Source organism: Amblyomma americanum, chromosome 7, assembly GCF_052857255.1.
Source record: "Amblyomma americanum isolate KBUSLIRL-KWMA chromosome 7, ASM5285725v1, whole genome shotgun sequence".
Taxonomy (NCBI): Eukaryota; Metazoa; Arthropoda; class Arachnida; order Ixodida; family Ixodidae; genus Amblyomma; species Amblyomma americanum.
Window position 1 is genome coordinate 146,444,764 of NC_135503.1, and position 18,222 is coordinate 146,462,985.

An 18,222-nucleotide genomic window follows, 5' to 3' on the forward strand; every position below is an offset into this window, starting at 1 on the left:
GGCGGCCAGCAAGACTACAGTCGCGCCTTCTGCACAATAGGCTTTGCCGTAAAGGCAAGAACCGGTTCCCCGCTGTTACGTGTTGCTTGTTGACCAGAAATTTACGCTCTGGAATGTTTCAAGCCCTTTGGAGGCCCCCCTTGCCCCTTTTTTTATCTTGTATACATCCAATGTTTGTGTGTTGCTCCTATCTAGTTTTATTCACGTTTGCAATAGCGCTTTACAAACAAGATGAAATCCAGTTATAGTTCTTCGGGCTATCTGGCTGTTCGAAATATTCACTTGCTGTTTGAACCAGGCAGCTAACGCATTCGCGTGTGCAGTGGCAACTGCACGTTATTTAGCAGGAAGCGTTCTGAGACGCCCCTGTTGTCATTTTCTGCCGCGTTTGTTTGCAAATAGATAAAATGTCTCTTGAAAGGCGGTTCATGAAACCTTTCTGACGAATTGCTGAGCCACTAACAGAATTTAGGAAAACCGCCAAAAATCGAAGTAGTCCATTAAATTTTTCCGTATATACGGGCTTCAATAGACATGCGGGTTCAACAATCACACAAACACCGCTTTCCTAGGCGTTGAGATATAAAATTTGAGATCAATTTGGAGAAATTCGCAAGATGCTCAAAAGTAGGACGTTCATGTAATTTATATCGGGGCACACCCCAGCTTTAACAAAGAAAGTACCTTTTTTACGGATTCGTGTTCATGCATCTGTCTTACTGCCCAGTGCTTTGGTTTCGCAGGCTACCAGTTGCAGAGGGGCGTTCAATCTGGCGGAAAGTTTCCTCTGCAATCCTTACCATAGTGATGCAAAGAAGCCACATGTGGAATAGTAGTGAAATCTGGTGTGAAGTTTTTAGATCTCAAAGCATGCTGTGCAAAGCTCCACCAATAAGAAGCAGGAAGATAGCAGAGGAGCTGGTGAGTGTACTTTGTGTAACCATCTGTACAGCAGATTGCATAGTGCCAGAAGGCGCCTGACGAGGCTCTCACACAAACGGTATACACCTGCGGGATAGCTTTGTTGCTAGGGGCCGAGACTGGCTTAAAGCCTTCAAGCTTCGAATACTCGCCTTCCAGCAGACGTCAGCTGCACTCGCTAAACGCGCGAATCTCGAGGGTTCAGTGTGACAGGATGATGTGGAAAACACTAGAAAAAAATCTTTAAAAACGTATAAAGACTTCTCACTTGGTGTCAGCACACGTTAAATTTCAGGAGCCTATATATATCTGAGTGCACTTTGTCTACATATTATCACTGCGCTTGGCCCTTAGGGCTATGGATTTATTTTTAGAAATGATAATTAGCTAATGCTATAATGGCGCCCAATAAGGAGATTTCTATAAGGTCTTATTTTTTAGGAAGGTAATTATTTAGACAGAGCTATGTCGTAGTGAGGAAATAGCAGCTGAATGAAAAAATGCATTTATAAAAATATAAGCCCAACCAGCTGCATTCTCATGTAGAAGAGACCAGCGCAACCCTGGTCGTTTAGGCCTTTGTTACCAACTGGCAGGTAAGCATGGTGTGATGATTAAACACGGCATGGCTTTAGAACTGTATCATAATACTGAATATATAGCACTTTTCATAATTTTTTTTCGACGCAGCCATCCATCCGAGTTTCAGTATTCACTGGCATTAGTGTCCAATACGAAATTTAAGAGCCCTCTACAGCATGTCCGCTTTTTTTCCCTGTTTTGCATTCCTCAAGAGAAAAAAAATTCGAAGGGACATTTAAGCTTTGAATTAAGAGCATGTCGCTACAGCGTGAACTACTTAATGTCCATATATGCCGAATTGGTCATTCTTCCTTCATCTTCTAGACTAAGAATCCCGGCTGTCCTGATGATATCCGTACGAACCTTTGAATATAAATTGTTTTCGTGCTTCTCGCAAGGTTAAGCGTCAAATAATCAGTGATGCATTCCTACCTCTACAGTGTGCGGTGACGCAACAAGCTTAGAAAGCTAGGTGATGATATGTGCAATTCACCGTTGAGAAGTGAGTGAAAAATCTCTTACAGTAATAATTATCATTATACAATGCCCTTCAACAAAAACAAGAAACCGGATTACGAAGTCGTTTCTGGTGGACCAACATCATCTCGAGTGCACCGCGCCAAACCAAAAGTCGCCCATTGCACGCATCCAAAACCGTTCGCTCTCATTCAAGTGCCACTTACATCACAGTTAATATCACCACTCTCTGGCATGCTGCTGAGACAGGTGCTTGAAAGGAGCCCAGCCGTAATTTTTTACCTCTTTGATAAGCGGCCCCCGACTAATAACCGATTGGCGAAGTCCATTATTCCTAACATGATTTTCCTTTCAGTCCGCCTGGGAGAATTCTACCTCGCGCGGAGATAATTTATTTGTTTATTTATTTTTGCAATGTCTTTAAATGCTCCATGGGGGTATTACATAAAGGAGGCGGGGCGTGGAATAATTGCCATCCTCACAATGAACACCCAATACGAGACATTGTCTATACAGAATTTATAGCGGCATAAAATATATCAAATCAATATTACACGCAACGTTGCGTGGAAGGTCATTCCAGAGTGTAATAGCTAAAAGAAGAGGTGAGAATTCGAACCAGTTAGGCAAGTAAATCGGTGGAACATATTTGAGTGGATAAGCAGTGCACAGAGAAGGATGTCGAGTCTGTTCGAGTCGGAAGTACAAGGGGTAATATGCAGTTTGAAGAGGTAGTGAATTAAATTCGTCTTTGGCGCTGAAGTGCTGAGACGTTCAAGCAGTTCTGGAGCTGTGTTATATGTCGCTTGTGTAATTGCTCAGTACGAAGCTACTAGCATGGTTTTTCAGTGCTTCCAGTACATGTGTTAAATAAATCAGACGGCGGTTTAAAATGATGAAGGCATGTTGTAACTGTCGTCTTACTTGTGCGACAACTTTAGAAGCACTGCCCCATCGGTGCTTTTGTAGCGATAGCTACATTACCGTAGCATTTCGAGCCTTCTGCTTGGCGGCGGCACGTGACGGTGGCAGCGCAGCCACCGCGTGGCGGCACCTCCACCGCAACGTGATCACGTGGTTGGTCACGTGACCCGGCACGTGGTGCGGAGCGGCTGCTGATGCCGGCGGCGCGGCGCGCCCTTGAAACCAAGCTGCAGCAGCTGCGCGCTTGCGCCGTGTCAAGTGGGACGAAGATGAAGAAGGAACGCCCAGCGAAACGGAGCGGTGAAAGTATGACTTTGCAATTCGACTGAGCAATTTCCACTCGGCCAACTGTAGATATCGCGTCACTCAAGGTTTAACTAGAGCTAAACAACCGCCAATTTTTATTTTTCGCTGTGGCATAAAAGACTTTTTAGAGTGAAAACCCGCCGATCGTCTTCTCCTCCGCTGCACCTCTCCTAGCCAGTCCATCCCCTCCATTTGCAGGGGATAGGAGAAAAGGAAGGACTATCAGTAACTGATCCTGATATGGAAATGAGTAGCACTCACACGGAAAAAATAATTAAAAATTAATTATGGCAACAAAAGCTATATAGAATTAGAACTGGAATATGTTCAGAATCAGGACAGATTTGCGAGTGAACGAAATGAAAATAATGTCTCACTTCCACCACATCAAAACAATTTATCGTAACTAAAAATTTTATCTTCAGCGACGTAGATACGAGAGCAGAAATGGATACCATAGCTAGCTGGACTGGCATTAGGGGAACGTCCTTGTGGTTGATTCTCACCATTAAACGTTCTTTTCATTAAACTGATATTTCTATCGTATTCTGCGAATGGGGTCTGCGGGATCAGTTATCATGCCACAACTGCTAATCATGCCAGATCCTGCGAAACCCATACGAAGGGATCGTTTTAATAGGATCCGTTTGAAAACACCCTGCAGCGTCACGGCGCCCAATGACACTGCGCCCTTAAAATTGAAGGCAGACGTTTATTGAACTTGTTTGTCAAGTAGTGACGTCATCTTGAGATTAATGGACGTTGGAAGAAATTATGTGAGACGCAGAACGGAGTTGTGGGTAAAAAAAGTGAGGCAACACCGTCAACGAAGCAACGTGGACAGCGTGCTCAGCATGCCTAACGCGCCTTGTCTGCAGAAGTTAGTTACTGCAAAACGGCAGTCGTACCAAAAATTAAAGAAATTTAAACGTAATAACATAGAGAAGTGAGAAAAAGTCGGTAGATGAATGCTGTCAGAAAAACAAACAAGCAAAGCAAGCACGAAAAATCACCGGTGCATGGCATCCTGACTTCGAAAAGCGAAACTCTATTCGAATGAAGAATTTGAACCACGTACGCCTTCAGGTTCTTGCTTTCGGCTGATCTTCACCGTCCACGGCCACGGGGAAGAAGCTCCGGATGCACCGCCGGTATGTGGACCATGATATTCACTGACACCGCACGCCTCGTTGTCTGCGCGGAGAAGACGTAACGGCTTGCACCACTCGCATAAAGCAGATCCTACGGTGCACTAGGCAACGCGGCTGCGCGAATCTGTCACGCAGAACGTTCGGGAAAAATCAGCCACAAAGGCGTTCTCACTGGCTCCGGACATTTGTGGCATGCTAAGCTCATCGGTACAGATATTAAGTTAATGTCAGTACATCGTATTAGATAAGTATTGAAAAGACAGTGCGTAAAAGCTTTGCAAAGAGCTTTCATACGCGGTCGGTCACGGCAGCGCTATTTTTAAACAGTGGATTTAATGAAAACGTGGCAAATTTTATATTTTCAACTCCCGTTTGCTTCCTTTAACGTGACTTGTTGCAGTCACAAATGCAGCACCTTCAAACATCTGTGTAAAAAAAAACAGTAGCATTGCCTTCATTTTCCTAAATTTTTAGGAAGAAACGACCCAGAAAATTTTGTCGTGTTAAATTTTGTAATTTCCATCATCTTCACTTCCATAATGTGGCATACACTTGAGGTCGATATTTCAAATGGTAGTTCAGCGCCAAGTTGAGCACATGCAGGAAACTTAACCAATAAAGCTCTTATTCGGATGGAAGGGATAGCTATGGAATGGTGTTTGAGAATCATGAGGGAAGGGGCCGTGTGGGTTATAGGGCTTAATTAACTTGCACCTCTTTCGTGGTAAGAGAAAGTGCGTAAGAGAAAAAGTGAAATTTCTTCCTAATTGAACTATCCTGCTCTGTTGCTACTGACTAAGTATCCTCGGCGGCTTTGTATGCTAAGTAATATGCGCGATGACCATAACGATTGCAATAAATAGAGCCTCCGCTATGATTAGCTGGGGATGCAAAAGCGGCTTAAATAATGTATGCAGCAGTACAACAGAATTATCTCCTGCAAAACAAGTTATTTTAAATTAACTGCGTGGTGGGCGTCTTCTACTGCCATTCGGAGGCGCATTTTTGAGAATGTCAAGACACCGGTGCTAAAAGCAGCATTGTGTGCGAAAACGGCGCGCTGTCTATAAAATATGGCTCTAAAATAATCCGCTGCTTTAATCTTAAGCTTGTTACTTCTGTCTTCATTATACTGAGCCACTTAAGGAAACAGAACCCATGTGCGCACATAAACAGGGTAAACAAAGTCCCACCTTGCTGAAGCTGATAGAAATATTTATCTAACTGCTGGATTCTGGTATTAAGTTCGCTTCGGCGTTCGTCAGTACGACATTAAATCTGTGACTAAAAACTTAAAAGGAAGAAAGTTTTCAGGTGAACAACGTTGAACTTTAGACGCAGGTTCATGTACCCCGCATAATCTGAGAACAATTACGCAGCAGAGGCGGAACCTGTTGGAAAACCGATGTTTTTGAGTAGGACACCCATAGGATCATCTCTCTCGTTACAGACCTGGGAAACAAGTTGTCTACATGAAAAGCTTAGTTGCTCCGCAGGCTAACTTAGTTACATTCAGTCCAACGACAAACACATTTGAATTAAATGTGCAGTAAACAAAAACCAATAAAATATTGTAAAACTTTCTCACCATCAATATTGCTTCTTGTTATACCGAGAAGCTGTTGTAGCGCGTGACGCTCTCGCAGATCAAACACATGTTCTTGGTAGGGCGCCGAAACGACTTTTCTCAAATGCTTTGTCCTCGAGTGGTTCGTGGCGGTAATGGCGAAAATTTCAGCCCCATGGCGGTACCGCATTTGGTTTGTCAGCCACGTTGCGCCATCAAGAACGTTGGCCTTGCCTGCAGGATGGAGAAAACTCTAAAGCACACATATTACGCCGACCAAGTTTTTTTTTTCTCAGCATGACCATTACTTCAATCGTAGTGGCATCAGCTTGCCACCCCAATGTCGGTGTGAACTGGTCGCTTCTAGTTTTGCTCGGGTCATGTGTCGCCAGTTCTAGTAAATAATCAATGGGTGAACCGGTCGATCATGAATTACCGGACTGGAATTGGGGATTGACGCCGCAATTGTATTATGGCCCAATCACGTGGGAAAAAATGTTGAAGTAGTTGCCGTCGAGGCGCACACGGATGCATTAAGCCTGGTGCTGCGCATGTGGCGTCGTCTCGTGATTTGTTCGGAGAAAACGCGGCCGATCAGCGTGGCAGATTCGTTGTATAGTGATTTCGTTATTTGTCCAGTGCTTAATTTTTAGTTTGGATTAGGTGAAAAAGAATGATGCAGTACGAAGATCCGTTTTGATTTCGTGGTTTGGTTTGGTTTACGGGCGTTTAACGTCCTAAAGTGATTGAGGCTATGAGGAACGCTGTGGTGAAGGGCTCCGGAAATTTCTTCAACGTGCACTGACATCGCATAGTACACGGGCCTCCAGAATTTCGCCCTCATCGAAATTCGACCGCAGCGGCTGGGATAGAACCCGCGTCTTTCGGGCCAGCAGCCGAGCGCCATAACCACTGAGCCACCGCGGCGGCTCGTTTTCATTTCGTCTGTGCTAGGTTCACTTCAGGTGTGCATGGCTTACAGTTATTTCTCTGAAGGGAACTTTTTTCGTGTAACCAACTGGGGACACTACGAAGCTAACCTTATTTTTGTTTTGTTTCTAAATTGTTTATATTTGGAGCTCCTAAGGCTAATTTCACTTTCCAGGAGACAAGCAACTGACCCAGAGAAACAATGATATTTATGCCGGTCAAAAATCTGTTTGTATAGAGTGAAACACTTTAAATGAGCATTCTATGCACGAGCACCACACCAAAGTAATGTCGACTCGTACGAGGCTGGCGCACGCAGGAGGGCCTTAGTTCGTGCACTTTGTAGATTCAAATGATCTATTATCTGTTTGGTTAATGTTACATTGCTCGGACATAAAAGCCGCTATTATGGTTTATAGAAACCATCGTGCTATCAGGAAGAAGTCTCGAACTCATCTCACATGCGCGCCATAGAGGCAAACTATTCGCTTCCGAAGGCCAGCAGCACGAAAGGAGAAAAAAAATGGACCGAAAAAAATACTAAAAACATTCAGCGTCAAGGCTGAAAATTAATAAAAATAGAACAAAACCCTATCGTAAAAAACCAGAAGCTCCTGCAAACAACTGCACTCGTCCACAAAAGTCTCTAACCTTGTGTTTATTTCTTTTTTCTCTCATATTGATGGAGGCAGGCAAGACCAGACTTGTGAGTTGTGGGGATTAACGTCCCGAAGCGACTGATGAGTTACGAGGGGTGCCATAGTAGAGGGCTCCAGATTAATTTAGACCACCTAGGGTGCTTTTCGTGCTCTAGAATCGCAGAGCACACGGCCGTTTCTGTATTTCGCCTGCCTCGAAATACATTCGTCGGGGCCGGTATTGAACCAGTGATTAGGAGTCAGCAGCCCAGCGCCAAAGCCATTGACCTGCCGTGGTGAGTTAGGAAAAATATGGCAAGGAAGGATCCAGCGACGTACACCGGAAACCATCGTCGAAATCCTTTGGGCCAGCCGGCCACATTCAGCCTGAGAGCGGCGTGTTTGAGAACCATGCTCTATGGCGTTCATACTACGGATATTTATGTAAAAAGAGGAAGAAGAGCATTAAGTACTTTCTGAAAACCTACTTAATCTGTTTTTTCTGGAGGAAAGCAGTATTCTTGTTACGGGTTGAGGAACGCCATGCAGCAAACATTAAGCGGCGCTGTTTCTCTGAACGTTCTCCTACTTGAAGGGGGAGATCACAAAAGAACAAATTTCACATTTTATTCTCTCACTGCATAAAACCTAATAATGTACAGCATGCTTTCCGTGTCTGCCCTGAAACGAAATCGACAGTTTCCTTACCGTCTATAAAAAGGAAGACGAGGAATCTTGGCTTCTTCCCAAGGCGCACTTCAACCACGGAGATACTAAAATGTATCTTTAACAAAGCTGCGTTGACAAATGTCTTTCGCGCTGAAACAGAAATGTAAGCACGTTTTTAATTTCAGACTGATTCCGATGTTTGTGTTGTGCACTGTGCGGGACTGAAAAAAATATCGTTGCCCAGATTTTGTTGCTTCCTGCATAATGTAGAAATTCCACAAGTCAAAATGTCGCTTGCAGAAAACAGCATCTCAGAAGAAAAGATGAATTGCAGTAATTCACCTTCCGCACGCTCCTATTTAACACAGCTTTAAAAAATTAAGGCACTTAACTGACATCGAATGCGACAATTTTTTGAAAGCAGTTAGATTTACTCTCGATGATCACTTCAGTTCACTTCCCTTTATTCCTGTTTTTAGTTAGAAAACCAAGAACGGCGAGGAAAAAAGCAGTGCTGTCGACTGCTTGACGGGCCTAGCCACCCTTGTGTGTCAGCAGGGATGCAATGCAAATCAAGTACATTCAGTGACCACTGTGGCTAAAGTCTTTTGCATCAGGACAAATACAAAATATTCTCGCACAAAATCAACATCACAGAAACTGTACGAGTGTGGAAAAAAGGTATACATTTTAAGGATAAGAAAACAACTCAGCTTGCGTGTGAATAAAACTGGTTACGTATAATACAAGTTAATTAAAAATATATTTCTAAGAGCCCCGAAGTACATACTAATTGCTTGTATAACGATATATTTAGAAACTTCGACAAGATAGATCGTAACATTACAAAACCATAATTTGTGCGACACTGTGGTAACACACTGTGGATGTTTTTATATTGTATTGAATTGAATTGGCAGTTGGGGAAAAGAAATGGCGCAGTATCTGTCTCACATATCGGCGGACACCTGAACAGCGTAGTAAGGGAAGGGATAAATGAGGGAGTGAAAGACGAAAGGAATAAAAGAGGTGCCTTAGTGGATACTAACGAACGCTGTTACTAAAAGCGGACGCTTCACGCACACAACAGTATTTTAAAGCACGATGAACGTGCGCGGAGGTAGGTTAAGGGTGCCGGTGGGTGGGCGGACAGACCCAGTTAGGCAGTGGGTTGGGTAGGGGGCTGGAACAAAGTACTTGTGGAAGGCATCTGGCTTTCGCACTGAGTCTAATAATAATAATAATTGGTTGTTGTGGAAAGCAAATGGCGCAGTATCTGTCTCGTATATCGGCGGACACCGGGACCGCGCCGTAAGGGAAGGGATAAAGGAGGGAGTGAAAGAAGAAAGGAAGAAAGAGGGGCCGTATATAGTGGAGCGCTTCGGAGTAATTTCGACCACCTGTGGATCTTTAAAGTTCACTGACTCGCACAGCACACGGGCGCCTTAGCGTCTTTCCTCCATAAAAACGCAGCCGCCGCGATCGGATTAGAACCCGGGAACTCCGGATCAGTAGCCGAGCGCCCTAATCACTGAGCCACCACGGCGGGTCTCCGAATTAAATTTGGCGTCGCTGTGTCTTTCTCCTGCAGCGTGGACTTCTATTGGGTGGAGGCCTTGTGGAAGGCTGTGTTAGGTGGTCGGAGGTGCTTCTGGACGGCAGAGGTGGGAGAGTGTCGTACATGGCGCTTCTGGCGGGTGAAGGGGAGAGAGGGGGCAGCCCTTTGGCTAGAAAGGGGAGGAAGGTGGATGGTTCTTCTGGAGAGTGCGGTACCAGAGAGTGAGTCGACAAACGCCACATTCCCTGGGGGACTCTTTAGCACAGCTTTTGCAGTAAAAGAAATAGATTTAGGAGAGTGAACACGTTGGAACATACGTTAGCGACTTGTCAATAGTTTGTTACGAACTGCTTGCTTCCCTACCTGGAAGGAATCAGTATAGGTTGCTTTTGTTTGCTGTTTACTCAAACTGCTATGAACTTCATGTACCCGTTACGTTGATATCTTTGTGACTGCTTCCTTCACTCCTAAAGTGACACTCTTTAAGGCCAAGGAGCAAAACATGAGTGTCCATCGCTAGTGCAAAGAATGAGGTAAATGCACACCATTACGACCACCACTGAATTTGCTGTTTCATGCCGTCGGTGATTTGTATTCCGGACAAATATTAAAGTTGTACAATAATTTCTTCGAATAATTTGAATAATTTCTTTGAATTGAAATATTCCAGTGAACATTTCAGTTATTCATTTAAATCCCAGGACCACTTTCATCCTTTGAGATTGTCTCCACTATCGGCGATGCGCTTCCGCCACCGGTACACTACTTTCTGCATGTTATCTAAAGAATCAAGGCACTTGTTAACCGCGTGGCACTGACATCTGGCTGCTCCGGAGCAGACAGGAGTACTGTACGGCACGCATTTCATGCATAATAAAAATGCCATGATGCTGTGTGGCGATAGTATCATGGGTAGCGGCCTTCTGTCTTCTATGCGGTACTACAAAACGGCTAGCCGACTGGTAGCGGAAATCGCATAGGGTGACGGTCAGAACATTTACTCCTAATAATTCAGCGTGGGGCTGTGTCATCTCCATTTGTGAGAACTGAGTTGGATTAGGACCTGTCCATGGAACAAGAGCAGGTTCCTAGCCTTCATTTGAAATCGACGTCTTTTAATCCCAGGCCGCAAAAGCCCAGAAAAAAGAGACAATAATTTTTTCCAGCAGTTTTCTTACGTCAATGGGAGAGCCCCAATGGCTGAGGAAGTGGGTATTTACAAGTAGATGTTTTATGTGCTGGGAGAAAGAATGCATTTTGAGCAAATATACGGCACAGTTGCGATTCGAATGTCTTTACAGTTTTCGTAGTCTTAACGTCTCTAGAGTTTCTGCGTGTGTATCCTTATATTCCTTAGATAATTCGACGAGGTTTCGAGTTTTTCGCGTGATCCCCACCATTAATGAGACTAGGCGTGTAAGGTAGACTGCTTTTGTACTGCATGTTCTGGCAGGTTTCACTGCGGTCGGGGCTCGATCTCTGCATATTTGTCAACCTAAAGTTGTACCGTTTCGTCTCTCCCAGTCAGTAAAAGGTGTGTGAGCAATGGATGGTGCGTCTGGAGGGCGATGTAGAGGAAGGAGACTCCTGGCATGGGCTAGAAGCTTCGCTTTAACAGATGTCACATTTGCGGGGAGGGGCGGTAGCGCTCCCACTAGAGTAAGCGTCTTCAAACAGTGAAAGAAACACCGAGTGCTTGAGAGTCTTCGCAATAACTAACGAACTTCCCAAACCCTGCCGCTCTGGAATTCCGCTTTTTTAATTTAAGTGCAACTTCATATTTAATTAAGCCACAGGGAAAGTTGGTATTACAATAAACATATACTCACGGCTGTACTGAATTCTAGCAAGCATGTCCAAGACTTCATCGGTGCTGTTGGATACCATGGGATCCACGACGAGTTTGGCATTCCGATTGAAGACTATGGCTCCGACGCGGTGTCCCTTCGGAGTCACCTTCATCTGACACCGCGACAGAAATATCCACTTTAGAGGCTTTTGTTACAGCCATCGCTTTATAAGAAATTTAAAGGGGAGATTTGATTACGTATCACGCTGCACTCGAAGTAATAGAGGGCGTACTACGTACGCCGCTATGAACGAGGGTGGCTCTGGTGAACATTCTCAAGGTTCGGTTGCACTACACACAAATAACCCCGAAAGCAGAAGATTGGACAGCCGTCGCCGTAGTTCAGTTGGTAGACCAACAGACGCAAAACTCAGAGGTTGTGGGTTCAGATCCCACCAGCGACATGTGGTTGTCTGTCCTTCTGCTTTCTAATCAATTATATTTAAATATAATTGCATCCTCTTTCTCCCATCGAACAACCCCACAAACCATGCAAATAAAAAATCCCCAATGCTCCATGGCTTCAGTGAATGTTGGCTTCCGTCATGTATGTCATAACGAGAACCTCTTTTCTCTCCCCTTGTCTGCATGTTATTTAACGAGGGCCTCGATTCTGGCATCCTGATGCCGTGGGTAACATAAGAGGGCTATCGCACAGCTTCCGCCCTCACCGCTAGATCACGTTTCATGCACTAGAGTATTACAGAATCTGGAATAGTAAGTGTACGGAATGCGCCCGTCGCTATCGACGAGGGTGGGGCTGGTGAACACTCTAAATGTTAGGTTGCAATACACATAAAAAACCACAAAAGCCGAATATTGGACAGCTGTCGCCGTAGCCCAGTTGGTAGAGCACTTGACGCGAAATCTGCGTCCGGACGCAAAACTACTTCCAAACTTTTTCGGGTCCTCTGTAGTTTCTTGATGTGGGACAGCTTCCAAGTTTTGGGGAAGCTGAGCATTTTAAAATTTTGCTGTGCCCTATGATTGACCCAGTTGTGGTCACCGGCTGCTTATAACGTGAATGCCCTCTTATCGCATTTATAGACCGCAGGAAAATCATTTCTCGCCAGTTCAAAATTGCTAAGACTTAAGTACCTACTCCTCTAGCTGCGCAGTCAACATCAGCTGAGCCGCATAAAGCTGAGATAAAATTTTCGCGACAATATCTAGCCGCAGTTGCCTTCACTTTCCTTTCAGTGAACACAGCCTGTATGTCGTCCACATCATTGAATATTACAGGCCTAACCGTGTAACCGGTGTAACCGTGTACCATGTGTAACCGTTTCAAGTGTTATGCTCACCTTCCATTCGACGCTGACAGTACATCCAGTGCCAGTTTCGTGGAAGGAATATCTGATCTACTGCATCACACTTACCTTCTGTGTTATGGCCTTAGCAAGGTTGACTCCCTTTCGGAAGTTTGAAGAGCCTATCCTGGCCGACTGGTCAAATACAAAGTACACGATGGTCCTCGTGGTAGGGGTGTCCAGGCTGAGGCGTCTGGCATTTTCAGCTTTTGAGGCCCCATTCAGCACAGTGGATACCACGGTGACGTTTCTAAACTTGCTGGCATCGCTCGAGCGCTCGGCGTTAGGCGCGGAGTCCAGGTGATTCTCTACGCAAGAAAGGAGCGTCAAAAAGGGAAAAGTTCGCAAGGAGGAGGAGTCATGGGATGCGACAATTCTGCGAATGCCGTCGGTTTTAAGTTCGATGATTAGTTTGAAGTTTATTAATCTAATCAACGTTTTTGCTCAAATAGGAGGGTCACGCACACGACAAAGTTGTTCTGGAAGGTGAAGGTGGGCGAAGGCAGGCGTTTGAGGAGTGGCATTTTTTCAAGGTGTTGAAGGGGGATGGGATAAGAAATGTGGTTGGGGGGTCGTGCTTTCGGTGGACCGCTGGCTCTCCCCTTCTGCTTAAATTCGACTTCGGAAGTGGGGAGGTGGGCGGAGAGTGGCCATTATCCTAGGGTGACAGCTTTTCCTGGAAAACAAACGAACGCAATGGGGGCGGATGTTTCGTAAATGTTCATTGTGCCAAGTATTTCGACCACTCCGCTCCGCTTGGCCGCCTGACGTATTCCTCTAACTGCAGAACCTCCTCTCCCTCGCTGGGACAGTTGTCGTCATCTACGGAAGGTTACTTAACTATGCATGCCTGGAAAATTTGTTGCACTCAAGAAAACTGTTTTAGGGGGTAAGCATAGTTGGCACATGCGTGGCGTCCACGAAAAGTTTGTGCACAAAGTGTTAACTTCAGTGTCGACACTTACACGAGTTAGTCGGTTACTGGGTTACTCGGTTACTCGACAGGAACTCGCGTAAGCTCGGATAAGTTCTGGGAAGCTTCGAGCCAGCTGCGCAAGAAGTAGCTCGGGAAGAGCAACATGGGGTACACAATCCCTACGGGTATCCGTGGTAGGAACAGACACCTGCCAGTGCAGTGGCGCATGGCTTAACCGCTGCGCCACAGAGCTGGAAGTGGTATGAGGACTCGCCGCCACCTGTGAATGTTAAGTAAAGTGCCGCCAATTCTGCATATATGGGCAATAAACTACGGAGCTCTGAACAGTGTGCGGTTTGGTAACCAACGGGAGCTAAGATACACAAACGCACAAACCACAAACGCTCCAAAGGAAACAGCGGTAGCGCACAATGCTTTCGCAGTCATAGCAGGTAAGCAGACTAAAGTGCCCCAGTATTGTTTGCCTTGACTTTTAACTTTGAAAGTTGGCAGTTCTGTTAAAAATAGCTCTTAAATAACAAATCTGAAGGTGGAGCTTGAGTGTCCCCTCCAATTGTTTTGTGCGTTTTGCTCATCAATTGTCGTTAAAATACACGACATACTAAAAATGTATTTTCAATGCCGGTGCTTCAATACTTTCATTTTTGGTAAACGATACCTAATACCGATACACAAAGTGTATCGAAAGATAATATCAAAGATACGTTCATTTCCGATATTTGTTTGTTTCTTTTTAGGAAAGGAAATAACGCAGTGACTCTCTCACATAAATCTCTGGACACACAAACCGCGCCGTAAGGGAAGTTAGAAAGGAGGGAGTGAAAGAAGAAAGGAAGGAAGAGGTACTGTAGTAATTGGTTTTTTTTTTCGGGGGGGGGGGGGGGGGGGAAGGAAATGGCGCAGTATCTGTCTCATATATCTTTGGACACCTGAACCGCGCCGTAAGGGAAGGGTTAAAGGAGGGAGTGAAAGAAGAAAGGAAGAATAGGTGCCGTAGTGGAGGGCTCCGGAATAATTTCGACCACCTGGGGATCTTTAACGTGCACTGACATCGCACAGCACACGGGCGCCTTAGCGTTTTTCCTCCATAAAAACGCAGCCGCCGCGGTCGGGTTCGAACCCGGGAACTCCGGATCAGTAGTCGAGCGCCCTAACCACTGAGCCACCGCGGCGGGGCTACTGTAGTAGAAGGCTCCGGAATAATATCAACCACTTGGGGATCTTTTACGTGCAACGACATCGCACAGCACACGGGTACCTTTTTGCGTTTCGCCTCCATCAAAACGCGGCCGCCACCGCGGTCGGGTTTGAATCCGGGCTCTTCGGTTCAGTAGCCGAGCACCTAACCACTGAGCAACCCCGGCGGGTCTCTCCGATACTGCCCATGCCTGTTTTTGTGCGGCAATCGCCGTCATTAACTTCACCGTCACGTCTGAGTCATCAATCTCAATTTGTCACCTTTCTCCTAAGTAGTGCGAAATACCAAGCGCATATGAGGAAATAAACAAGCACGCATTAGAGCCTTCGACAGCATTTGTTCTGGCCGAATACTTTCAGTTCAGAAGACCTAATATTTCGCCCATTGTCCTTCCCAGCTTTTTTTTATCCCTGAATTTTACCCTAATATAGCCTCATATATCATTTATTTTTCCATATGAAGTCAAGGAGTGCCTTAGAACGGTACCTGTGTGCAATATTCGTCCTTTGGCGCTCCCCTCAAGTTTTGTGTTGGCTCTAACTTCTGATTGGATTTGGCCAGTGCTGCCGGCTTGCACTTTGCTTCCACCGCCGATGTGTTGCATGATCCAGGGCACATAATAAGACACCTTGGTGTAGTAGGTGTAGGAATTGTTTTCGCATATACGATGTGGTGCCCAGCTCACGATGCCAATCTGTAAATAGATGGAACCAACGTGAATAGGTCACCCTGTCTACGCACAGTTACTGCATGAAAACATAATTGTGTTGACCAATATTTGGCAACATTGTTTACATTTAAAACATTAGGCATTAGAAAAACCAGACCAACGGTGTGTTGGCGACAGCTTTGTTGCGACCAGGACACCATTTTTATTTTGTGCTGTGCGGGTCTACCAGCTCCCCTATAGAAAAAGGCGATGATTGTGTAAATTTTAACCCCATATTAATCATATCGGCGCGATTTTCAGAGTGTGGGACACTTTTTCTACTTATGCGAGAGTCCACAGGTCACAAAGTTTTATTTTGCTTTTAAATATTATCTGCCCCTGTGCGGCTTGAACATAATGGCAGCAAATGCAGAAGTGAGGACAATTATAAGGTCGAAGAATGCGAACAAGCAGAAATATTGAAGCATAGGTTGACCATATAAAACAGCCAGAAACATCGTCTGAAAAACACGAATTTCAATGTCAAGTAATGGAATGCACCAACTTGCGTCATAAAGACAACCAATAAAATCCTACTGAAATGCAGCAAAGAGTTGGCAGACTACTGTGTTTAGGGAGGTCCTCCAAGGTTGCATACGTATCTCATGCTTGCAAAACGATAACAACTCATTAACGTCTGCATGATGGCAGCCACACGGCCACAATGAAGAGCGTAAAAGCTTTATGAGCAGTTTTGGAGTTGAGAACTCTGTCCACATCCGAGGTTTATGACGAATCACAGACGCAGATCACAAGTCTTGTTGCATTAAAATATTTGGGGCATTACACGTATCGCTTTGATGACCACAGGCGACGCACGGCTCACTAGAACCTTCGTAAGTCTCACCGAACGATCATCACAGGAGGGCGCGTTGGGCGCGATGGTGTTTCCCATCTGCAGGTGTTGTACAAACAGCGTGTTCTGAATGTCGAGAGTGATGCTAAGAGAAATGCACTGCTATTCTCAACGAAAATGTATGTGGCACGCGCTTTCAAGCACTTTCCTGCTTGTTTCTTAATAAGCATTTTTGACAAGCTGCTGGTGGAACGGGGAGAGATGAGGCCTACTCCTAGACGAATAGAAAACTATAACGTTGCCTCGCTGCTCCCACCCTTGACGACGGAAACGCTGTTTTATTGGGATGGCTGTGTGTGTGCTACAAACACCGGAAGTGCATGTGTGGGCGTTCCACTCGATTCATGCACAACTGCTACCGAAGCCACAGACAGTGCGCGTCGACGTAGGGCGTATAGTTCTGACGAATGGCATGGATTGGTAGAAATCTCACCACGGCTGGACACCTGGACTGTGGACCGTGCCGTAATCAAAGGGTAAGCGGAAAAAATTTCTAAAGAAACTGACAGCAGTTCCACTATCTACCACCATATTTAGCAACATAAAAAAACTGTAAAAGTATTTCATCTATTTATGAGTTCGGATATTCGGTTTTCCAAACTTTGTTCTATCTACATACAGATAACTCGTAGCATCTCATCTTAATCAACCTGATCATCATTGTCGCCTAGCTATTAAATCCTAGAGTGTTTAGCTTCTTCTCAATACGCGCCAGTTTTCTTCTTCTGCCATCTTAACAACTATCTCCTCATTCTCCTCCAACCCTTCAGGCGCCGCTAAATACAACCACAACCGACGCGGTGCGGTTCCCTCCCTGGGCTGGACAGAACATGTGATGCACCAGTGCGCCTTAGGCCGCTTCTTTGCAAGGAAGGGTTTAAAAGGTGCTGAAAAGCAACGTCTGCATGCTCGTCGCGATTGCTCACGGCCTATAGGGCGCCGGGCATACTACCAGACTCCACCAAGACGCTATTGTGGCCGCAGGGCAGTGCGCGCACTCGTGAGCGAACTTTGGTTAGCCTCTGTGCATTCCTCGAACTCATCGGCTTGACGTCCCGTCTGTTCTCCGTCAGGTAGTTACACGCAGTGGCCGAACACTCCGCGAGTTCGATGCGTCTTAAACGATTAATAACTGTACGCCCCACTCCAGTTGTAGCCAACACAGTGCTGTGCGCGTGTGTGATTTAATTCCTCTTAAATGAACTAATCACGCGCAAAACCTGGACACATTTGTTATTGTGTAAATAGTTTGTACATATTACTTCTCCTCCTATCCTCTCTTCCTGTCCCCTCACCTCTTTCATTTCATTTCTCCATTCTGCCTGCTATCCTTTATTTCCGCTGCCCCAGCTCAGGTGCTTCAGTATCGATGGCAGATGCCGGGGCTAGCAAAAATCTTTTCCTTCCTTTTTACTATTATTTTAATAAAAGAACCCACTACCACCGCCGCGGAGGCAGAAATCGAGAGCGTTATCACTTGTATGTGAAACAGGCTGAAAGCTTGTGAAAGCACGGTGAAACAGGCTATCCTTTTATTTCCGCTGCCCAAGCTCAGGTGCTTCAGTATCGATGGCAGATGCCGGGGCTAACAAAAATCTTTTCTTTCCTTTTTACTATTATTTTAATAAAAACCACTACTA

General features: G+C 45.4%; 1 protein-coding gene across 2 annotated transcripts in view; it reads right to left on the reverse strand.

The window, feature by feature from the left end:
* LOC144096661 (uncharacterized) overlaps positions 1-18,222 on the reverse strand; it is a 69,907-nt gene that overhangs the window by 33,783 nt on the left and 17,902 nt on the right. For both annotated transcript variants that reach the window (XM_077629493.1, XM_077629492.1), the window contains exons 6-11: positions 15,504-15,711; positions 12,952-13,190; positions 11,553-11,685; positions 8,205-8,315; positions 5,950-6,162; positions 4,289-4,404 (exon numbers count right to left, since the gene is read on the reverse strand). In XM_077629493.1, the coding sequence (XP_077485619.1) occupies positions 4,289-4,404; positions 5,950-6,162; positions 8,205-8,315; positions 11,553-11,685; positions 12,952-13,190; positions 15,504-15,711 (1,020 nt within the window). The remainder of the gene's footprint in view (positions 1-4,288; positions 4,405-5,949; positions 6,163-8,204; positions 8,316-11,552; positions 11,686-12,951; positions 13,191-15,503; positions 15,712-18,222) is intronic.